General features: G+C 44.9%; 8 protein-coding genes across 9 annotated transcripts; 4 read left to right on the top strand and 4 right to left on the bottom strand.

Moving 5' to 3' along the window:
• The first annotated feature begins 46 nt into the window (after positions 1 to 46).
• Positions 47 to 1,180, top strand: LOC6527690 (polyprenol reductase). Its single transcript, XM_002088738.4, has one exon. The coding sequence runs from the start codon at positions 116 to 118 to the stop codon at positions 1,094 to 1,096; it is 981 nt and encodes a 326-aa protein (XP_002088774.1). The 5' UTR covers positions 47 to 115; the 3' UTR covers positions 1,097 to 1,180.
• Positions 1,122 to 2,631, bottom strand: LOC6527691 (tumor suppressor candidate 3). The gene is made up of 4 exons (XM_002088739.4): positions 2,421 to 2,631; positions 1,585 to 2,311; positions 1,338 to 1,500; positions 1,122 to 1,271 (listed from the first exon to the last, which is right to left on the bottom strand). The coding sequence occupies exons 1-4, from the start codon at positions 2,505 to 2,507 to the stop codon at positions 1,256 to 1,258; spliced, it is 993 nt and encodes a 330-aa protein (XP_002088775.1). The 5' UTR covers positions 2,508 to 2,631; the 3' UTR covers positions 1,122 to 1,255.
• A 276-nt stretch (positions 2,632 to 2,907) lies between these two features.
• LOC6527692 (N6-adenosine-methyltransferase non-catalytic subunit) lies at positions 2,908 to 4,430 on the top strand. The gene is made up of 3 exons (XM_002088740.3): positions 2,908 to 3,075; positions 3,148 to 3,664; positions 3,722 to 4,430. The coding sequence occupies exons 1-3, from the start codon at positions 3,010 to 3,012 to the stop codon at positions 4,330 to 4,332; spliced, it is 1,194 nt and encodes a 397-aa protein (XP_002088776.1). The 5' UTR covers positions 2,908 to 3,009; the 3' UTR covers positions 4,333 to 4,430.
• Positions 4,338 to 5,680, bottom strand: LOC6527693 (coiled-coil domain-containing protein 97). The gene has a single exon (XM_002088741.3). The coding sequence runs from the start codon at positions 5,588 to 5,590 to the stop codon at positions 4,496 to 4,498; it is 1,095 nt and encodes a 364-aa protein (XP_002088777.1). The 5' UTR covers positions 5,591 to 5,680; the 3' UTR covers positions 4,338 to 4,495.
• Positions 5,681 to 5,869: 189 nt separating this feature from the next.
• On the top strand, positions 5,870 to 11,343 carry LOC6527694 (ATP-binding cassette sub-family C member 10). Its single transcript, XM_002088742.3, has 5 exons — positions 5,870 to 6,426; positions 6,762 to 8,711; positions 8,775 to 9,475; positions 9,535 to 10,504; positions 10,574 to 11,343. The coding sequence occupies exons 1-5, from the start codon at positions 6,066 to 6,068 to the stop codon at positions 11,050 to 11,052; spliced, it is 4,461 nt and encodes a 1,486-aa protein (XP_002088778.1). The 5' UTR covers positions 5,870 to 6,065; the 3' UTR covers positions 11,053 to 11,343.
• Positions 11,288 to 14,408, bottom strand: LOC6527695 (protein mitoshell). 2 transcript variants are annotated; one of them, XM_039371672.1, is made up of 7 exons: positions 14,257 to 14,408; positions 13,792 to 14,150; positions 13,488 to 13,734; positions 12,240 to 13,359; positions 12,030 to 12,176; positions 11,914 to 11,941; positions 11,288 to 11,748 (listed from the first exon to the last, which is right to left on the bottom strand). In XM_039371672.1, exons 2-7 carry the CDS (start codon positions 14,105 to 14,107, stop codon positions 11,714 to 11,716), a joined length of 1,893 nt encoding a protein of 630 aa, XP_039227606.1. In that variant the 5' UTR covers positions 14,108 to 14,150; positions 14,257 to 14,408; the 3' UTR covers positions 11,288 to 11,713. The 2 variants fall into 2 exon arrangements, with proteins under 2 accessions (XP_039227606.1, XP_002088779.1); XM_002088743.3 differs by lacking the exon at positions 11,914 to 11,941.
• A 406-nt stretch (positions 14,409 to 14,814) lies between these two features.
• Positions 14,815 to 15,741, top strand: LOC6527696 (guanine nucleotide exchange factor MSS4 homolog). The gene is made up of 2 exons (XM_002088744.4): positions 14,815 to 15,013; positions 15,083 to 15,741. Exons 1-2 carry the CDS (start codon positions 14,891 to 14,893, stop codon positions 15,326 to 15,328), a joined length of 369 nt encoding a protein of 122 aa, XP_002088780.1. The 5' UTR covers positions 14,815 to 14,890; the 3' UTR covers positions 15,329 to 15,741.
• A 576-nt stretch (positions 15,742 to 16,317) lies between these two features.
• Positions 16,318 to 19,720, bottom strand: LOC6527697. Its single transcript, XM_002088745.4, has 4 exons — positions 19,413 to 19,720; positions 17,224 to 17,397; positions 16,749 to 17,153; positions 16,318 to 16,681 (listed from the first exon to the last, which is right to left on the bottom strand). Exons 1-3 carry the CDS (start codon positions 19,465 to 19,467, stop codon positions 16,939 to 16,941), a joined length of 444 nt encoding a protein of 147 aa, XP_002088781.1. The 5' UTR covers positions 19,468 to 19,720; the 3' UTR covers positions 16,318 to 16,681; positions 16,749 to 16,938.
• Positions 19,721 to 20,943: the final 1,223 nt, after the last annotated feature.

Here is a 20,943-nt window from a genome sequence, read left to right as displayed (position 1 = left end):
TCGATGGGAAAATCGATGTTATCTCCAGCACTAGAATGAATGTTCCGCAAGTTTTCGTTTTTCGGAGAAAGTTTTTACAGTTTTTGCGGGCTGCATCGTGCCGAATCAATTCGCAATGGCGGCACCCGAAAATGGGATCCTTGAGGTCCTCGAAAACCTACTCGACCGGTACAAAATCAACCTGCTGCAAATGATGTTCGGCACCTTCATCGCCACGATCGTGTTCTTTGGCGGACTAATGACTTTCGTGGAGAAGTACCTGCCCAATAGCATTCGCCAATCCTTTCGGTATGGCAAGCACAGTTTCCAAGGCGAAACGGATCCATTGGTGGCCTGGCTGGAGGTGCCGAAATCCTGGTTTAAGCATTTCTACGTCTTTGCCCTGTTTTGGAGCTGGCTGGCATTCTACATACTCGTGTCCACTGTCCGGGAACAGAAGGAGGCGCCGGAATATGTCCTGCTATTCCTGGACATCATGGGCGGCGGACGGACGCACAGGAAGGTGGAGATCGACTCAACAACTGCCTGTGTCGGCGCACTCATGCTCACGTTGCAGTGCACCCGGCGTTTTTACGAGACCAACTTTGTGCAGATCTTCTCCAAGAAGAGCAAGATCAATCTGTCTCACTATGCCGTGGGCTATGTGCACTACTTTGGCGCCATTATAGCATTACTGTCCAATACCTCCGGCTTTGTGCGCGGCACCAAGCCTATGGAGTTTAGCCTGGACAAGCTGACAAGCCAGCAAATACTGTACCTCGTCATCTTCTTTGTCGCCTGGCAGCAGCAGTATGCCAGCAACATTATATTGGTTAACCTGCGTAAGGATCCGCGCACCGGAAGTGTCAAAACGGAAAAGCACCTTCTGCCCAAAGGTGGTCTTTTCAATGTGCTTTCGTCGCCGCACATGTTCCTCGAGGTGGTCATGTACTTCTGCATCGCCGATCTCTACATGCCAGTAAGAATTTGGCGACTAATCTTCCTCTGGGTGGCCAGCAATCAAACGATCAATGCTCTGCTAACACACAAGTGGTACCGGGAAACATTCAGGGAATATCCAAAGAACCGACGTGCTATTATTCCGTTCCTGCTCTGAGTCCGAAGACTGGAAACATTTCGCATTTTTGTACAAATAATTTAGTAGTGGAATTTATTAAAGTCGTTTTACACGCACGAAAAATGTGTGCTCGCTGGTGATTTTAACTACAAAACGATATAGGGTGAACTTTTTACTGCAACAGGATTGCAGTCGATTCTATTTGAACAAGAAACTGTGGGGAAGAAGAAAAGACAACTTAATTATTTGAAAAATAGCTTTTTGGATAACAATGACTGACCTATAGGGATAGCCCTGCGCCTTCGAACGAAAAACGGACAGCAGGAAGGAAAAGAACACAGTGACGAGCACCAAACCAGTCATCGCCATCATCTTGTTCTTGTTGTGGACCTTTGGTGTTCCCGATTCAATCAGCAGAATTATGCCCAGCACAATCATGGCATCTGTAAAAAAAAGTTATTAGTTATTTAATTATAAAAAAAAGGTCAATAGAAATAGACGGAAGGCTAGAGCAAAACACTACTTACTCAGGAACATGACTATATAGGTCTCCACCACCAGCTGACCCTGCGAGGAGCCGTGGATGTAGGCCACGCCACCATTTTGCGACTTGTGTACCAGCGGCGGTCCACGGATATGGTTCCACATTTGGCCCGAGATCATGGCGAAGCAGAAGAATACTGCGATGGCACCCCACAGGTTCTTGTTGTATAAGAACTCCAAGTTATTCCGCCGGATGTAGAGGAAACTGCCCACCAGGGCCACCAATGTGATCATTGCCACGGTGCCCGAATAGTTTGGCGGACGGAAGATGCGGATGGTGATGTCCGTTCGCTCGGCCACGAATTTCGCAATAGAATCGGCGGCAAAGCCGACGCGATGGATATCCATGGTGTCAGCTCCCTTTGGCTTGCCCTTGGCCGGGAAATGCATGAACACCGGGGCGGTGTTCAGGCGCAGAAGTTGGAAAACCTCGGAGCCATCATCGAAGTCCACCATGGCAAAGAACAATTTGTTGGAGTAAGTCGAGGAGAAGCGGTACGAGTTGGCCACGATGGCGAATTCGTCGTGGGCGTGCCTACAGATCTGGCACTGTCTCGATGGAGCCAGTGCGGTGAGCATTACGATCATCGAGTAATTCCTGGGTGCACTCTTCACGTACTCCCGGAACTTGGGTCCATTGAAGCGGAGCAGCGGCTTCTTGGCGTTCAAGTCCACCAGGTTTTGTACTTTTTCCGACAGCGAGAGTCCCGTCTGAAAGGCATTTGATATCCATTAATAACATGCTGAATTTTCCTCCACCCGGCATTCTGGGATGTGGAGCTAGAACGTCCACGGAAAAGTGACGTGGCCACAAACAAACCTTTGATTTTGTCTGCGCGGCAGCGTAAATAGCGAATATCGCCACCACCAGCAGACCGCTGAGCAGCGTTTTGTGCAGCAGTCTCATTCTGCAGGCGATTTATTTAACAACTTCACTACTTTAACGCAAAATCACAGAAAAAACGTTTAATCAAAAATATTTTTTCCGGCGCATGCAGCTGTTTGTGAATGGCAAGCGACACCTGTGCGCGTTTATTGTGAATGGCTATTTTGATTATCTAGATGTGGAAGGAAAACTATATATATCGATAACCATTGAAATTTACGTTGGTAAATTTTTCAAATTTGAGTTTTAATAACCCAGTGCGTGAAACAAAATGGTAAAAGTTATAATTGTATTTTTAAAAATGTATAGGCATGTAAATTAAATCTAATTTTACTTACTTTTATAGGTGTTAACAAACTTAAATTTCCGTGCCCATTCTGTGGGCGGTAATCGGTATGGTTATCGATACCGCTATGCTCAGTATGCCGTCACTAGACGGCAAATTTTGTTGTCTTTAATTTTAAGTTTTCTTAGAATTGCGATTTTAAACAAAGTCAAGCACGTTTTTACTGCATTTATTAGTATGAGCGATGTGCTAAAGAGCTCTCAGGAGCGATCCCGCAAGCGGCGTTTGCTTTTAGCGCAAACTGTAAGTGTTCAAGCTACGTAAAAAGCAGTCGGCGTCGAGTTAAACTCATAATTTATGTATTTCCTAAACTAGTTGGGCTTGTCGAGCGTCGATGATCTGAAGAAGGTCCTGGGTAATGCCGAGGACATTAACAGTAGTCGCCAGCTGAATCCCGGTGGGCAACGCGAGGAGGAGGACGGCGGAGCCTCGTCCTCCAAGAAAACCCCCAATGAAATCATCTATAGGGACTCCTCCACCTTTCTGAAGGGAACCCAGTCTTCCAATCCGCACAATGACTACTGCCAGCACTTTGTGGACACTGGTCAGCGTCCACAGAACTTCATCCGCGATGTCGGACTTGCTGACCGCTTTGAGGAGTATCCCAAACTGAGGGAGCTGATCAAACTGAAGGACAAACTCATCCAAGACACCGCATCCGCACCTATGTACTTAAAGGCGGATTTGAAATCGCTTGATGTCAAGACCCTGGGCGCCAAGTTCGATGTTATACTGATTGAACCGCCGCTGGAGGAATATGCCAGAGCAGCACCTGCAGTTGCCACTGTAGGTGGAGCACCTCGGGTCTTTTGGAACTGGGATGATATACTTAGTAAGTTTCCAATCAAACATCGGTTAATGTAGCCTAGTAACTTTGATTCTCTGTCAGATTTGGATGTGGGCGAGATCGCCGCTCACCGCTCGTTTGTATTCCTTTGGTGCGGCTCATCGGAGGGCTTGGACATGGGCCGCAACTGTCTAAAAAAGTGGGGATTCCGTAGATGCGAAGACATTTGTTGGATACGGACCAACATTAACAAGCCCGGACACTCCAAGCAGCTCGAACCGAAAGCTGTCTTTCAACGCACTAAGGAACACTGCCTGATGGGAATCAAGGGAACTGTTCGCCGCTCCACTGATGGCGATTTTATCCATGCCAACGTGGACATTGATTTAATAATCTCAGAGGAGGAGGAATTTGGCAGCTTCGAAAAGCCCATCGAGATCTTTCACATCATCGAACACTTCTGCTTGGGTCGACGGCGTTTACATCTGTTCGGCAGAGATTCCAGTATCCGACCAGGTTGGCTAACTGTGGGTCCGGAGCTGACGAACTCGAACTTCAACTCCGAGCTGTACCAGACCTACTTTGCTGAGGCGCCAGCCACCGGTTGCACTAGTAGAATTGAACTCCTGAGGCCCAAGAGTCCGCCGCCTAATAGCAAGGTCTTAAGAGGAAGAGGACGCGGTTTTCCACGTGGTCGTGGAAGGCCAAGATAACCACATTTTTACTCAACAACTGCATGTATTCTAGTGTCTAAGATCAAAATTTGTTAAGGCTAAGAATAAGATTAACATTAAAGACTATTGCTGCAGAATGCTGAGTATCCTGTGGATTTACAGGGTTTTCTTTGGATATCGAGCCACCCGCAGCTCTTTATTATTATCCGTGACTATTTTGAAGGCTGTGATGATTGCTTAGATGCCTCATGTAGATATCCAAGTCATCTTCGCTAGAGACGGCATTATCCTCTGCAGTGTGATCCTCCAATTCCTCCTCATCCTCGCTGTCCTCGAAGTAGGCATCTTCTTCATCCTGCTCAATTTGCTTCAGATCATCCAGCAAAGTATTATCATCTACGGCAGCATAATCAAAATCCTTGTCCTCCCCACTCAGAAAGCGTTCCTTCATCATACTTAAGAACTCATTACGTAGGAGTTCTCGCTCTCCAGGATTATAAAACTCCGGTGTGGAAATCTTAGTTATATTTGTTGGTGCTCGAACCTCTGCATTTCGACTCGTTGAACAGGCAACTGGTTCATCATCTTCAAAGTCACCCCACTGCTTTCGGCAAGCTACAGGAACTTCAAAGTCTGCGGCAGGATTGGATTCACTTTTCACCTGCACGCTCTGTTCTCCTTCCTGCTGAATTTCCTCTAGCAATTCATCTCTTTGCTTTTTTTCCAATGTATGCATTAGTATTCCTGAGAAGCTAGTATTTCGAACATCGTAACTGTCCCGAGCCTTCTTTTCCGCCTCCGTTAGGTACTGACCCACTAGCTCCTGGTAGAGATCCGGCGCCCTTTGCATCATCTCGTGCTCGCTGAAGTATTCTCCCTTGTCAAGGAGCTGCTGCATGGCATGGTATCTTCGGTTTTTGATTGATACCGCACGAGTGCTGAGTTTTCTCCTGAAATCCTCTAGCAGCAGACACATCTCCTCCAGATTTTCATCTGGCTTGATCGGTTCCTTGACAGCCAGTTCCTGGAAGGACCCCAGTTGTCTCACATTCAGAAAGCCTCCAAATCGGATGAGGAAGTTCTCACGATTCTTTTCGAATGCTTCTCGTGCAATTTGTTGCTTCTCTTCGATCGGGATTTCCGGATCATCAATTTGCTGCGACTTAAAGACGATCTGGTTTTTTTCGGCCAGGGATTTAAAGATATTCATTAGCTCCGGAGGGTGTTCTGGATTTGGGACGATGTCATTGTTGCCCTGGTGCTCGCCATCTCCGTCAGCTTCGCTTCCAGTTGTCATAATTGTTTACACAAATTGCACAAAGTGTGAAATAAAACGTAAACAAATGCTTCTTCTTCCTTGGCCAATTCACATAGAGTTGCCAGGGTTATACAATTTTTCGATAAAAACTGGCGATTGTGGCCAATTTCAAACCGCTCATTTGGATTTGCATTATTGATATATCTATTGGACATATATATTACGATTCTTTAAGAAATGTGTAATATAATTATTCATTGATAATGAAACATTCAAAAGAAGGCGAATACGGGAACCGTTCATCGAATTTCATCACAGTTCTGATAGTTGGCAACCCTGCGGCTGCACATAGCGGCTGTATTTTCATTACGAAGTTTATCTGAAATCCAATTGTTGTGTTTATCGCTTTGTTTAACGCCACTCGGTGGTTCAGTGGTGCAAATGTGCACGCAGCGATGACTAACTGAACCAGACCAGCGGAAGACAGAAGAATCCGTCAAAGATTTCGATCGAGATGTCGTCTGCGGATTGGGGCGACTTTGCCTGGAACTGGACGCAGTTCTGTCCCACGGGACTGAAGCCGTTCGCCAACGAGACCAACGATCTGCTGCCCTGCTTCCAGAAGATCCTGCTCCAGTTGCCCGTGTACACGATCTTCGCCGCCATATCCGCCTACAATTTCGGCAATCAGTCGCGACCCGTCGTCCGTAATGGATTGCAACTGCGAATGCTTTGGATCCGGGCCTTCCTGGCCATGGTACTGGCCCTGCTCCCGGTGGCCAAGGTGTTTGCCTTCCACCAGCAGGGCGTTGAACTGTTTGCGGCGGATCTGCTGGTTGTCAGTGCCGAATGCATTATGTGGGTGGTTCACAGCGGTGAGTGTGCGGTTTTCCTTTTTCCGGGGGTTTACATCGATGCAATACCTTAGGTGCGTATGCGGGCATGTTCGGGGTTTCCCTTTCAGAGTCTCGGATCGTATATCTTACTTTCTTCCTATTAATTAACAATTAACAATAACAATTAGGCCTCCCTTTGCTTTAATTATTAACTTAACAAACATAACTCGTTTTTTGTTGTATGTTAAATAAAAAGCATACATGATTTTCTGGGAAAAGCAGAAATGTATTATTCCGCTATAAAATGATAAGCCTAAAACAATAATTTATGACCCCTTTGTTAATCAGCTTTCCTATTCCTCCCCCATCCACAGGTTTTCTACTGACAGCCCGTCAATATGGAGAGCTGAGTCATCGGGGATCGCTGCTAATCAATGTCGTTTGGCTCACAGTAGTGGTATTGGATGCAGTGTGGCTGCGGACAAGTCGGCACTTTAGCTGGTGGCCCTGGAGCTTGGCCACGCTGGTATGCGATCTGCTGTTTGGAGCCACCTTAATACCAAAAGGAAGTGCTGTCTACACCAGTTTGCCCAGAGTGGGAGCTTCTGCCAGAGAGGATGAGGCTCTGCTATCCCAGCAATATACGTATTTTCAATTCGATCCGAATGAGAGCCACTTGGGTCATGCCCAGGATGAAGCCAATTGGGGATCACGTTTCCTCTTCCACTGGGTTCAGCCCCTAATCCTCAAAGGAGTGGCTGGAAAACTGAGAAAGATTGAGGATCTGTTCGATCTACCCGACGCTCTAAATATTACGCGACTGAGCGAAAAGTTGCACTTGGCTCTGTCGCAATCGCAAAGTTTATGGAGAGCACTGCATAGATGCTTCGGTGTGGAATTTTACCTTATTGGAATCCTTCGATTGATCGCCGACTTGAGTGGTTTTGCTGGTCCTTTACTGCTCGGAGGACTACTCCGACAGGATCACGCAGACCCCAATCAAGTATATTACTATGCCTTGGGCCTATTCGGCAGCACATTGCTGTCGGCTGTGTGTGCCACCCACTTCGACTGGCGCATGGCCATGGTGTCCATGAAAATGCGAGTGGGAGTGGTCAACTCAATATACAGGAAAGCACTAGAGGCGAGGGGCTTAAAGGAATCTAAGCCGGATTTGCTAAACCTCATGTCAACGGATACGGATAGGATTGTGAACTCCTGCATAAGTTTTCACTTCTTCTGGAGCATTCCCTTTAAGCTGTTTACCACATTGTATTTGCTGTATCTTCAGCTAGGAGCCGCCTTTCTGGCGGGAGTAATATTCGCTGCTCTTCTGATTCCAATCAATAGATGGTTGGCCAAGAGGATAGGCATATTTTCAAGTGGCTTGATGACGGCCAAGGACGCAAGGCTATCTGCCACAACGGAAACAATGCAAGGAGCCAAGCAGATCAAAATCAATGCCTGGGAGGATATATTCATAACAAAGATTCGAGGACTTCGGCAGGAGGAGCTGCGATTTTTATCGAAGCGAAAATATCTGGATGCCATGTGCGTTTACTTTTGGGCCACCACTCCCGTGCTTATGTGCCTGCTTACCTTTGGCGTATCCGTTCTAATGGGCAATCAATTGATTGCTTCTACTACCTATACCAGCGTGGCCTTGCTCTATATGCTCATTGGACCATTGAACGCCTTTCCATGGGTGCTCAACGGCTTAATTGAAGCTTGGGTTTCCATTAAGAGAGTCCAACAACTGATGGATGTGCCCAATTTGGATTATTCGTCGTACTACAATCCCATAATGAGAGGAAGTGGCGGATCTGGAACAGGAGATGATGCTCCTTTGGATGCTCCAAAAGCCAGTGTGCTGCAGATGAAGTGCGCCAGTTTCTGCCATGATAGCGATGAGCACACATCTCCAACGGCGTTCCGCATGAAGGATATAAATGTGGACATAAAAGCAGGACAGCTTGTGTGCATCGAAGGCCCTGTGGGTGGTGGTAAAAGTAGTTTTCTATCTGCCATAGTGGCCAATCTGCAGTGCACCGATGGCGAGGTGTGCGTCCAGGAATTGACCACTGGATTTGGTTATGTGCCACAGTCACCTTGGCTCCAAAGGGGCACCATCCGGGATAACATCGTTTGGGGCGCCCACTTTGATGAACAGTGGTATAAAACTGTTTTGCATGCCTGCGCCTTGGAGGAGGATCTCCAAATCCTTGGAGGCGACCTTGTCGGTGTCGGTGAGAATGGAAGAACACTTTCCGGAGGCCAGAGAGCCAGAGTTGCACTGGCAAGAGCTGTTTATCAGGATAAGAAAGGTGAGCCCCTCTTTAATAGATTTTTTTTTATTTTTCGAATTTAAATTCTTGCTTTGTTGACAGTTTACCTTCTGGACGATGTGCTCTCCTCGTTGGATGCCCATGTGGCCAGGCATATTATTAAGCACTGTATTCTGCGACTGCTTAAGCACAAAACGCGGATTGTGGTCACACGAAGTATTCAATTATTTTTCCACGCCAATCAAATTCTTCAGGTGAAGGATGGTAAACTACTTCCAAGTGAATATATGACCCAGAGCATTGACCTAAGCCTGGATGAAGATGCTGACGATGAGCAGGAAACATCAGCCAGGCGACGTTCGGTGGAGCTATCCAACCAGGACGACAAGAAGAGTGTGGATAGTCTGCTTTTGGAAGAATCGAGGGAGTACGGACATCTTTCTGGAAGCGTTTTTACATGCTACTGGAAGGCAGTGACTTCTCCACTGGCATTTACTGTTTTGCTATCAGTTGTACTCATGCAATTGACACGGAATTTAAGTGATGCCTGGCTGGCTTATTGGGTCACTGAAACCACCTTGGATCCCCACTCGAATGACACTTCCTTGGATCACTTGTTGATGCGACCGACTGTGGGCAATGAAACGGTGCCTGGGCACACAACAAAATTCTATTTGAGCATCTTCACCGCAATTGCTGTGAGCAATTCCCTGGTGACATTGGCCAGGGCGTTTCTGTTTGCCTACGCTGGAATTAAAGCGGCCATCTTTATGCACGAAAAGCTACTGAAGAAAGTCATGTTTGTAAGTAGCTGCTGGGCTTAATTGTCGTAAGAAATTACTAATTTAAATCCATATTCCAGGCTAAATTCAACTTCTTTGACATCACCTCGGTGGGTCGCATTCTAAACCGCTTCTCATCCGACACCAACACTGTGGACGACTCCCTGCCATTTATTTTGAATATTCTATTGGCGCAACTTGCTGGCTTAGTGGGGGCTCTCTGTGTCAGCCTATATGCAATGCCTTGGCTGGGATTGGTGATTATTCCCATGGTGCCCATCTACCTAAACTTACAGCAGCGCTATCGGCACGCATCCCGGGACATCAAACGATTATCGAGCAATGCAATGTCTCCGCTTTATACCCATTTTACGGAGACTCTACAGGGATTGACTACAATAAGAAGTATGCGAGCTAGTCCGAGATTTCAACGGGATTTCCAAGTGAAACTCGAGGAGAGCATAAAGGCTCAGTTGACACAGTCGGCTGCCCAACAGTGGCTAGCTTTGCGGCTTCAGTTGCTGGGAACGCTACTTGTCGGAGGAGCAGGTCTTCTGGCAGCCATTACCGCCTCGCACACAACCAATCCTGGCTTGGTGGGCCTATGCATCTCCTACGCTCTCTCCATTACGGGTCAATTGGGAGATCTTCTTCATGCTGTGGCTGAAACAGAACAGGAGCTGGTCGCAGTCGAGCGTATTGATCAGTACCTGCAGCTGGAGGAGGAGCAGAATGCCTCCGGAAGTGCTGAGGCTCCTTTTGGATGGCCTAGCCAAGGAGTTCTAAGTTTTCGAGAAGTCCAACTCAGCTACAGAGAGCACTTGGCGCCGGCTTTGAGAGGCATAAGCTTCCAAACCGATGCCTTCGAGCGAATTGGCATCGTTGGCCGCACTGGAGCTGGTAAAACTTCTGTGTTAGCTGCCCTGCTGCGAGTGGCACCATTGTCGCACGGAGAGATTCGATTGGATCAGGTGAATCTAAAGACTTTGCCTTTGAGTGTGCTTAGGGAGCGAGTCGGAGTCATCACTCAGGAGCCCTTCCTCTTTGAAGGTCAGTATAACAATTGATGAATGTGAACTGTTATAAGGAAACGAAGTAACATATTTAATCGTTCCTCAGGCACTGTGCGGGAAAATCTGGATCCTCGTCATGGGTTCTACGACTCGGAGATCTGGCACGCCATTAAAAACTCCGCAGCGGCTACTCTGCTCGTCCAGCAGTTGGGTGGGTTGGACGGAAAGGTTGAGACGTGTGGCAACAACCTATCCGCCGGTCAAAGGCAACTGCTTTGTTTGGCAAGAGCCCTGCTGAAAAACGCCAAGGTGGTGGCCATCGACGAGGGCACTTCCAACTTAGACGACGAATCTGATCTGAGCATTCAGCAGGCCTTAAGAAATGCCTTTAAGGGTTGCACACTCCTCTTCATCGCCCATCGCCTGCGCGGACTGCACGCCATGGATCGTATAATTGTGCTGGATGATGGACGGATTTGTGAGGAAGGCAATCCACAAAGCCTGGCCTCCGATAGCTCAACTATTTTTTATAGCATGCTATTGGCCCAGGACATTAACCCAGAGGACTTTATAAGATCGAATTAGCACTATGTAAAGAATATTAACTACCAATTGTATATAAGTCAGTTGTTATACAATTTAATTTATTATTTTGTTTAATTTATATTATACTTGTGTTCCTAACTAACGATTCCATTATGAGTTACATCCAAAATGAAGAAATTTGATGAGACTAGCGTAACTTTTCTCTATTTTTATTTCATTGTACAAATTTAAATTTTATTGACATGCTATTTTTGTAGTGACTTCAACAATGCAGTTAGATCCGTACAATGTGTACAAAAAACGTTATATTATAAATACTACATTATAAAATATAAGACTTGTATGAATTACATGCTGAATAATTGATGCGACAGTAAAACAGGAGCTCGGTTGAAGTGAACAATCGGATGGAAGACCTCTCTAGTCATTTAAATCAAGGATTTGTCAAAATTTGGGTTAAGGCACTGTGATTCGCTTAATTGATTTCGAAATTAAATGAATCTACTTTAACTACGCGTATTGATGCTAAATAAGCCGCATAAATCGGTTAACTTTCCGTTGACGACCACATTGTAAATACTTTTTCACTTAGATTTCGTAGTTGAAGAGCTTTTCGCCTGGCCTGCCCTTAATGTGATCATACTGATTGGGCAGATGTGGTGGCTTGGACAGCATGTCATTCACAGAGCGCTCGTAGAGATCAATGTAGTAAAGGAGGTTCTCGTCCGAATACATCTAGGATATTAATAAAATCAGGATTAGAAATGCGCTATGCTGGTTGTGAAAGTGGTTAAATAGTTAATTGATGATCTGGTTAATGTGTTATTATATGAGATTAGTGCCCAAATGAGACCAGTGATTAGTACATTAGTCCATTAAATGGCCCACTCATACTGATACCTTGGAATGGATTCATTCGTTCCTTGACCTATAAATGCAGCATCGGTTGCCATACGAGAACAAAAAGTTGTATAGAATGTAAAAGACTGGATGGCTGCATGGAATCAAACCAATACCTTCAGGTAACAGCGCACCGTAAAGATGATCCGGCGCAGATCATGAATAGCCTGATAAATATGATGATACGAGGCATTCTCGCACTGCACAATAATGGCTCGCACATCTATGAATTCATCCTGGCATTGTTGGTAGAAATCTGGGTACTGAAATGGTAGTTATCATTAATAAACAGCACTAGAAACATAAACTTAACTAAGACAACTGACATAGTTGCGAGTGAACTGCTTTTTAAAGAAGCGCTCCAAGTGATTTAGCTCCATGACGCGGTCACTAAACTCGTAGAGCTGCCGGGTCACCTCTTTTCCAATCAAACTAAATGGATTCGTGAACGCCCTGACATCTTGCACACGCTCCGGCATCGGAGGTGCTTTCGGAGTGGGAGCCTTGGGAATCTCTTGAGTGGGCAAAGCCTGTTGTGGAGCATTCCACTCCACGTATTGGTCCTTTGGCTTTGAAGGCGGTACCTCCAGTTGCTTGGACTCCTTTTGCAGTGGCTGATAGGTTCCAGTTTTCAGGTAAGTACCATTCGCATCCACATTGCGCTGGGTTTCCTCCGAATCCTCAATCATGGTGTACAAATAGTTCAGATTTAACGCACATTTCGGTTTGTAAAGGGCAGTTGAATTTTGCTCTTGACCTTCTGCAACTGCATTCCGCACTTGATTCTGCGGTGTACTGAAGGCACTGGGGCCTGGTCCAGTAGTTATGCTCTGGTGTTTCTGTCCCATGCTGCTGCTATCGTTGCTATCTATGAAACTTCGCAGAGTGCTGCTATTGTTCAGGTTCGTTAGAGCCCCATCCTTGACAGAAAAGCTGTTTTTCTGCTTCTGCAGCAGTTCATCCAGACTCACAAAGGACTTAATAATCATCTGCACGAGGGACAGCGTCGATACCTGCCAGGAATCAAAGGAAGCCATAAAACCCATCGGCAGCTCATCTTTAATCTTGTTCAGAGCATCAGGAGTGTTGTAGACATAGCCCTTCAGTATGACCCAGGCATTCACAATGCGTGTAAAGACAAATATGAAATCCTTAACGGCCCAAGCAATGCCCTGTGAGTTGATGTTGGGCAGCACGCCATCCGGACGCAGCAGATCCTGCTTCAAGCGGGCACACAGTGTGTCGATCTTCTTGAAGCACGGACGATTGCGATGGGCATTGGCCAGACGTTCGGCTATCTCACTGCCCTGCAGTGAGACTCTAGTAATGTCGTGGAGGCGCTGTTCCAGCAACATCACCTCCGAGTTGCGCAGCATGTTCTGGACTCGCAAACCATCGCCGGCACCGCTTTCCAAGGAACTGCTGCTCGATTGTTCAGGAACAACGCTGTTTGATTAAAAATATAAAACTGTTGAGATAAGTGGGTTTTCCTTAATCTTTTTAAAGGTTCCAATAATACAAGCAATCCAAATATTTTGGTAGAGCTTTTATATCTGAAGAGAACTTAACCTTACCAGTCTGAAATAGGAACTGCTCCTGGCTTCTTAGCCTCCGAGCGTAATCTTTCATGGGGGAAATCCACCTGCGTGGCCACATCGCAGCTGGTCTTAACGGGCTCCTGGGTCTGGGTGTAAGCGGTGGAGAACTGCTTTTTCGGCGGTGCATGAGTGCAGTTTCCATGGTACTGGGGCATATAGAGACCGGCAGAGGCGGAAGCACGAGCGGAATACACCTGACTTGGGCCATAGGCGTTCATCGAGGCTGGAGGGAAGTGGTTGTTAATGAAGTAGTGGACACTCTTGGGTAACCAGAACGTACCAGAGCTGGCCGCATAGTACTGCATACCCGGAAAGGGCATATAGGCCGGATAATGGGGAGTCACTGCCTGAACCGTGGCGGTATGATGGCACTGTGCATGGGTAGTTCCAGCCATAAAGGGGCAATTGGCAGTACCTGGTATAAAAACAGCCGATGGACAGACCGAGCCCATTGACCAAGAGCTCTGCGAGACGTGTTCATGCACAAATACATCGGTGACCATGCGATTGCGGTCCAAGTAGGTTTGCTGGTACAAGGATTGCTGGTGCAGCGACTGCATGGTCACCGAGGGCACTTGGTAGATGGGGATGTTCATGATTCTGGCTGGGAGTTGGGTTCTAAAACTGAAAGAAAAACAACTGGCGAAAGCAAACAGGAATGCTTAGAATTCGTATCTCGATTTTAAGGTTATCCTTTGCAAGTAGTCACATGTGGATTGTTTAAGGCCAACTTGCAGCAACTTACACGGTCTGAAGTGTTGGTATCTCCTGACTACACAGTGGCAGGTGCCGAAGATTTGGCTAAAAGTATGAGCCGTCTGCTCCCTAGGAATTCCGAACAGAAAAGGAAATATTTTTTCAAAACGGTCACCAGAGTTGCCAAGCAATCCATGGAGCTATCGCTTTTCAATTTCAATATCGCATGCTTTTAGTAGGACCAAAGCTTTAGAATAGAGTTGAGTGCCAATACTTTTACAGGGTATACAAATACACCGTCTCTAGGATTGATACAATCTACAGCTTCTCTAGGAGTAGCTGCGAAATATTTAGCAAATTACAGTGTTTGGTTGAAATTAAATGAGGTAATGGGTTGTAAACCGTGTTTAAGAACTTATAAACGAAGTTAAATAATGGATTACAGAGAGAATTTACCAAATTTATGTGTAGAATTTGTATAATTTAGTTTTGATTTATGTTGTTGGTAAGAACGGAAACGGAAACTCTATATTTGAATTTGCGGCTTAACGGCGGCGATAATTATCGTCTATCGATAACGACAGTGTGACCACTCAACTGCACAGTGTTGTATAACGACTGCTTAAGTATCAACTGATTACATTTTATGCGTTTGGTGCAAAATTAAGATAAATCCACAAAAAATGACCGAGGAAGCTGATTTCAGCGAGCAAATCGTTGATGGAAAAAACAAATCAAATGTGCGCTGCCAGTTCTGCAACAGTTTGATGCTGAAAGCCCAAGAGGGCACCTACAACCAGGAGGAGGTGAGTGCCGGATGGCTTAGCCCTTCTGACTGGGCCAACAATCTAATTGTTTACGTTTCTTGCGGCCAGGTGGATGTGCCACTGATGATGCAGAAGCAGGACCGAACAGCGGACAGCCTAAACAGCGAGCCACTGAAGGACTTCTGGCTGGTTAAGGACATGATGACGTTCGAGAACATCGGCTTCTCCAACACGCTGGACGGCAGGAAGTTCCTGGTTTGTGCGGACTGCGAGCGAGGACCCGTGGGCTACCATGATCTGAGCACCCGCCACTGCTTCCTGGCCCTCAAGAGGGTGGTCCACAAGGACACCTAACTGCACCGGTGCTAAATAATTATGTCCAGTCTCTTGCAATCCATTTTATATGCTGATCCTTACCATGCCACGGAATATAGGCGATTTTCATCTGATTTAGGTAGGGCTTTTAGTTATTACATATAGACTCACTATTTTGTACACTATCATCCTCTTGTTACCTCAAGTATCTATGCTTTTACTAAATATTCCAAACGAATTCGCTGAACATCCGTGAAATTGAAAGCCTAGTTTGTCGAGTTTAGATTTAAGCAAAATAAAACGCTTTTACGTGTCTGGTTACCAAATGATTTTGCAAGATTTTTCAAGTCATTGTTTAATTAAGCTTTTTTATATTTATAAAAATTTTTAAATTCTCATAAAACTGAAAAATGATCCCTGGTTAATAAGAACATCGGTTATTTGTATTCATATTTATTGTTTTTCACTTTAAACATTTTACAATTTTATTGCATTACAAATATTGCATTTAAGAGGAGGTTCTTAACTAAAAAAATTTTTACTATAAACTGTTATTTTGCTAAAAGAACTAAAAACAATGTATTTGTTGTTGCTTTGGTTTCTGTAACGTTTTAATGTATTTCCTTGATTCTGCATCTGCAATTATTGCTACGTTGGACAAAAGGTTTCATTGGTGTTGTTTCCTCTACAGGATATCGCAAATATTTCGTATTCATTTGCTCATTGCTGGGTGGTGCCTATGCGGTAAGATGAAACGACTTTAAAGTTTTCCTTATTTGGCAGTTGGTTACAACAACGAGTGTTTTCCCCTGGGGAGTGCGGAGATATGGGCGTGGTCGTCGCCCCTAAGCGTGTCACAACTATCATTTATCCAGGGTTTATCCAGGGACGACTCTCCTCCCAATTGCTTGCTAATTATTCTATGAAGTGTTCACCTCGTTGAGCATTACTTTAAAATTGTTTAAATATTAATGTTAGCTATTGCCGAAATTTTGTTCAAGTCTTGTGTTAAACAAAAGTAGACAAACTTAGGCGAAGAGTGTTAACATTTATTATGTACTACTTGTATGTTTGGTAGCCTTAATTTTTAACATCGTTAGCTTTGTGGCCATCTTTGACTTATTCGTTATTTTCGATTTTTGGTTTAATACTTTCAACTGCGGTAGGTTTTAGTTTTATTTATTTATTCGTTATTTTTCCTTGATTTCGTTTAATACGTTACTTGCAAAAATTCCTGTTAATGTAAAACGATTTGAACGATTATATTGGCCAATTGTTACAATGCTCTCTTTGGTTTTTATATACACTTCTAGTTAGGGAATTATGTTATTATTTAATACTTTGTATAAAGCTTTTACGGTTCTCCATTCAAAAAATGTTACAAAATCAGAGCTGAAAATATGTTTCATATTATAATTTGCTATCATATTAGTTTTGGATTCTCATTTATGTATATTACCTGACTCTGGAGCAGCTCTGCGAGTGGACCTTGTTAATGATGTGGTGGCTTGCGGGGCGGGGGAAGGAGTAAGCGGTGAAAGTGTCACAGAAGTCAAAGAGTCAGCAGCAATACGAAAGAAAAACTGAAACTGGGTGGATGCATCGATAAAACAAACAAAAACAACTGAGGCAGTCCCTCGATTTCGTCCTTAACGCTGCAGATACTGACGGGCGCTCAGCAGGAGTCCCACCATGGCCGCCACGCCCACCGCCGATGCGCCCATCGCTCCGGCACCGTTGCAGTTATCCGTATCGCAGGAGCAGACCACCTGCCGACCACCGAATCCGGCACGCTGATAGCAGTAGTTGGTGGAGGTCTGGTTCTGATAGGCACAGGTCCTAATCACACGGCTATCCGGGGGCACTGCAATGCAATTGTTCCACTGTCTAGACCAGCCATCCACACATGATTGTATGCATATGGTTTTACTCACGGCTGTTCACCGAGAACTCGATGATCTGCGTAATCTTGCGGCAGTACGTGGGAATCCCCTTGCCGCGGGACGAGTACTGCTCATCGCAGTCCTTCAGCAGGTTGTCCGGCGGTATGTCCAGCGCACAGTTGGCGTCTTTGTGGCTGTTGCACACGAAGCACTTGATGGCATATCCTGGAACCATTGCAATGTAAGTCAGTTTATTATACATCAAGTAACTATCTTAGGAAAGCGATATAAATAAACTTCGTTTGCCTGAGTAGGCCTTGCTATTTCCCTAGAGCTTCAAGTTCCTAGCTAAGTGATGCCTTGATTGTAATTGCATTTGTGCATCCTGAGTGCATATACCCTGCCATTAGCCCTTCCCCCTTTTTATTTTTTAACCCACTTGCAATCTGGCGCGTAATTGACACAAAGCAATAGTTAATGCCAATTAGAAAATTTCCATTGGCAGCCTATGCGGCATATGCTTAACCTTAATAGTTTCACAAAACAAGCGAATCTGAAAGAAACAAGCGTGTAAACAAATGCGATATAAAGAGATCTCTCTGCTGCTAGTGATCACTTGACTAGCTTCGAGCTAAATTGAATTTAAGGTCGTGCGCGACACGAGATTCGCATTATTTAATTTTCCCAAATATACGAGCTGGCAATGTCCAGTACCGCCTGTCCGTCCGCTCATTAGAGTGCCACCTGCTGCCTCCGCCCTGATAATACATGTGTGCAACCTGCGATGCGCTTTTGCCTCACGCTGTGCCAAAAGTGGCACAATGGCATGGAGATGCCAGCGATGCCAGTGATGGCAGCGGTTCCATTGACGCCTCCATTAGTGCCAGCCTGCGAGGCTCTTAGGAGTGGCTAGCTAATTGAGCCATCGACATTGCTAATGGACTCGAATAACTTTGCCCCACCTCGCCGCCCTCTGAATACTCCCCCATACTACTGTCCATTATTCTATGGGTTCCATTTGGGTTACATAAGCAGCAGGCGGAAAGATTGTGTTGCCTACTTCGGGGCGAAGATACTTGAGAACAATGGGGAAAGGTCCTCCTTGCAAAGATGAAACACTCCACGGGATGGTCTAGATACTCTGAGAGCTGGAAGCTCGTCGCGACAAAGGAATGCAATAGTGCCAAATATGAAAGGCTTCTAGGATGATTCAAAAGCATATGGACGGCTGTTTCTCTGCTAGAAAAATATTTTCTTAATTTAAAGTAAAGTACTACAACTAACCCAATTTCATCATTATACTTTCCAATATTTCTAATTAATTAAAATGCGTCTTACAACCATTTTCTAAATAGTCCTAATAGAAATGCTGACGTTTTCCACTGTTTACACTTAGTCATGCCCAATTAAGGTTTATTAAAGTCTATAAATAGTCGTAAATTGCATTGATTGAATTGCCTAGAACGCGAAAAATATGGGTATGCATGCTTACGTCTAGGAATTCCCTAACAGAAAGTTGCAATTCCTTTAAATATTTTAAGTTTCCTTACGAAACAGCAGTCAAATGTATTTTTATATAAGTCGCTGAGCGGATTTCGGTTTTGGGTAGTGGATAACTGCAACTGGCCCCCAGGACCTATAACCAAATAGAGTGCGCATGTCCTACATAATCCCTGCACATACACACACATGTGGGAAAACTTAAATTGGGTTTTGCGGCGAAAGGAGGCAGGAAAAACTTGGGTCTAAAGCTAGTTACTCGCCATTATCCTTTGCGAAAGCATAGCACCACAGTGTGTACTAATTTTTATCTGTTTTAGTTGTGATGTCAACGTGCCACGACCCCATGAAAAACCCATCCTCCGCCCCATTTTTCATTTTCGCAGCTCAGGAAAAAAGCTGTGGCAGAGAGCCAACAAATGAAGTAGAGGAAAAAGTTTCCTGCACGAAGAGAGCTCGAGACACCCAAGTTATATCTATGTATATCTATTGAATGCAAATATTACTCAGCGGGCTGGACAAAAAGGCGCCACGACGACCGGCTACTCAAGATACTCCAGATACTCTGGCTTTTTGCTGTGGCGCCGACCTGACGCCACAAGCTTTCCCACCAATTTCCCAACGCCCCCGGGAAACGAGCTGCCTTCCCCTTTACCCCCTTGCTGCCATCCATATCATATCTTCCGTTATGTAATCGTGTAATCGCGTCGTCGGAAGTGCGTTGACTTGAATCCTTTTACCTTGCTGCACGGCGATGGCCAAAATGAGCGCACTAATCACATAGATGTACTGCATTTTTGTTGAATTATGCTTGAAACACTTTTTAGCTGAACACTAAATATTTGTTAGACTATTTCGGTTTACTGGGCGACGCTCACAGACGACTTTATACACAGATTTTGCGCTTCAGATTCAGTTATTATCGCTGCTTCTACTTTATATATGTATATATATATATGTATATATATATTTATGTATATATTTCTTGCAAGAAACTAGCGCTCACGGCAAACGCTGGCAAACGGTTGACAAACGGCAAACGACTAAGCGAAGCAGCAGCCGCACTCGACAAAAGTACCACAAACGCGAAATGCGGACGACGAGCCCACGGGGCGGATGAGTCGAATCGGATCGTATCGCATCGGGTGGCGGTGGGTGGTTGCCCCAATCCCGGCCTGAAACTCAGATTCAGTTTTTTAGCTTGCAGCCAGGGAGCTTTGGCCGCCAAGCTTTCGAGTGTGCGTCCTCTTTGCGTTTTCTGCAATCAGGAGATGCGAATGTGTGCGGTCGCAAAAGTATCTCAATCGACACTGGTCTGCAGGAATGGGGTTTCAATGGGTTACTATTAGATATATTGGTACTTTTCGGTAAAAGCATATGCAAACAATGAAATAAAAGCCCATATACTTATTTAAATATATAAAAACAGCCATTAAATAGTTATGATAGATGAGCACAAATGTCACCTCTCAACTTTATTTAGAATAGCATTTAATAATATTATTATCATAGTTTTTGAACAACCTATTGAAATGCAGATAATTGATGAATATTTTATGGAAATATACTTCCTCAACTTTGCAATCAAATAGTAATTAATTAAAATCAAATAAAAATCATCACGTAGCTTATCAAAAGTTAAAGGTTATTTCTGAAATGAGATGTCTTAGCTAAGCTTAATGGAAATGTTTGTGATAACAAATTCATTAATCGTTTTCCCTTGAATAAGTTACTTAATAAGGCAGATAATGAATTTTCAGTTGTAATGTTTTAAAGCATTCAAATATGATTACATATTTTCCAGAAAAACAATCTCTTCTTAATAAGTTGCGTTCACTTTGGCAGCTCACTTTTTTATTTATGTACATTTAAGTAGCCGCAATTAGAAGCTGCAATTAGCCGAAGGCAGTGCACTGCACCATCCGCCATCCACTTATAACCCTGAGCGCCATTTCAACTAGGCGTCCAGACACTCAATCCGGAGCCGGAGCCGGAGCCGGAGATCAGGAGGCGCACGTGAACCGCCGGAGGAGAAGCAGTCACAGCCCAGGCACAAAACTAACCGGTGGATTAATTAAGCTTAATCGCAGGCTTCCTCTTGGAGCTCCAGCCACGTACATCAGCTTATCACCAAGTCGCACAAATTGCTGCCCCAAGACGCTGCTCAATTGAATTAAGCCTCTCTTTCACTCACAATATGTGTATATACAACATATATGCATATATTTTTGCAGATCGGTTTGCCTGGCTTTTGTGCCCCAATCAGTGCGC

This window comes from Drosophila yakuba, chromosome 2L (genome assembly GCF_016746365.2).
Source record: "Drosophila yakuba strain Tai18E2 chromosome 2L, Prin_Dyak_Tai18E2_2.1, whole genome shotgun sequence".
In the NCBI taxonomy this organism is placed as follows: Eukaryota; Metazoa; Arthropoda; class Insecta; order Diptera; family Drosophilidae; genus Drosophila; species Drosophila yakuba.
This window is presented reverse-complemented; position numbering and strand designations above follow the sequence as displayed.

Bases quoted from the DNA above. Each gene is read 5' to 3' on its own strand.
- LOC6527695 (XM_002088743.3), bottom strand. From the start codon at position 14,107: ATGAACATCCCCATCTACCAAGTGCCCTCGGTGACCATGCAGTCGCTG. The intron at 13,735-13,791 runs GTACGTTCTGGT...ACTTCCCTCCAG, and splicing joins GTACTATGCGGCCAGCTCTG to CCTCGATGAACGCCTATGGC. The intron at 13,360-13,487 runs GTAAGGTTAAGT...TTAATCAAACAG, and splicing joins GCAGTTCCTATTTCAGACTG to CGTTGTTCCTGAACAATCGA.
- LOC6527696 (XM_002088744.4), top strand. From the start codon at position 14,891: ATGACCGAGGAAGCTGATTTCAGCGAGCAAATCGTTGATGGAAAAAAC. The intron at 15,014-15,082 runs GTGAGTGCCGGA...TCTTGCGGCCAG, and splicing joins GCACCTACAACCAGGAGGAG to GTGGATGTGCCACTGATGAT.
- LOC6527693 (XM_002088741.3), bottom strand. From the start codon at position 5,590: ATGACAACTGGAAGCGAAGCTGACGGAGATGGCGAGCACCAGGGCAAC.
- LOC6527691 (XM_002088739.4), bottom strand. From the start codon at position 2,507: ATGAGACTGCTGCACAAAACGCTGCTCAGCGGTCTGCTGGTGGTGGCG. The intron at 2,312-2,420 runs GTTTGTTTGTGG...AATGCCTTTCAG, and splicing joins CCGCGCAGACAAAATCAAAG to ACGGGACTCTCGCTGTCGGA. The intron at 1,501-1,584 runs GTAAGTAGTGTT...TTTTTTTTACAG, and splicing joins CTATATAGTCATGTTCCTGA to ATGCCATGATTGTGCTGGGC.
- LOC6527692 (XM_002088740.3), top strand. From the start codon at position 3,010: ATGAGCGATGTGCTAAAGAGCTCTCAGGAGCGATCCCGCAAGCGGCGT. The intron at 3,076-3,147 runs GTAAGTGTTCAA...TTCCTAAACTAG, and splicing joins GTTTGCTTTTAGCGCAAACT to TTGGGCTTGTCGAGCGTCGA. The intron at 3,665-3,721 runs GTAAGTTTCCAA...ATTCTCTGTCAG, and splicing joins GAACTGGGATGATATACTTA to ATTTGGATGTGGGCGAGATC.
- LOC6527690 (XM_002088738.4), top strand. From the start codon at position 116: ATGGCGGCACCCGAAAATGGGATCCTTGAGGTCCTCGAAAACCTACTC.
- LOC6527694 (XM_002088742.3), top strand. From the start codon at position 6,066: ATGTCGTCTGCGGATTGGGGCGACTTTGCCTGGAACTGGACGCAGTTC. The intron at 6,427-6,761 runs GTGAGTGTGCGG...CCCCATCCACAG, and splicing joins TATGTGGGTGGTTCACAGCG to GTTTTCTACTGACAGCCCGT. The intron at 10,505-10,573 runs GTCAGTATAACA...ATCGTTCCTCAG, and splicing joins GGAGCCCTTCCTCTTTGAAG to GCACTGTGCGGGAAAATCTG.
- LOC6527697 (XM_002088745.4), bottom strand. From the start codon at position 19,467: ATGCAGTACATCTATGTGATTAGTGCGCTCATTTTGGCCATCGCCGTG. The intron at 17,398-19,412 runs GTAAAAGGATTC...CAATGGTTCCAG, and splicing joins GGCCATCGCCGTGCAGCAAG to GATATGCCATCAAGTGCTTC. The intron at 17,154-17,223 runs GTGAGTAAAACC...ATTGCATTGCAG, and splicing joins CGAGTTCTCGGTGAACAGCC to TGCCCCCGGATAGCCGTGTG.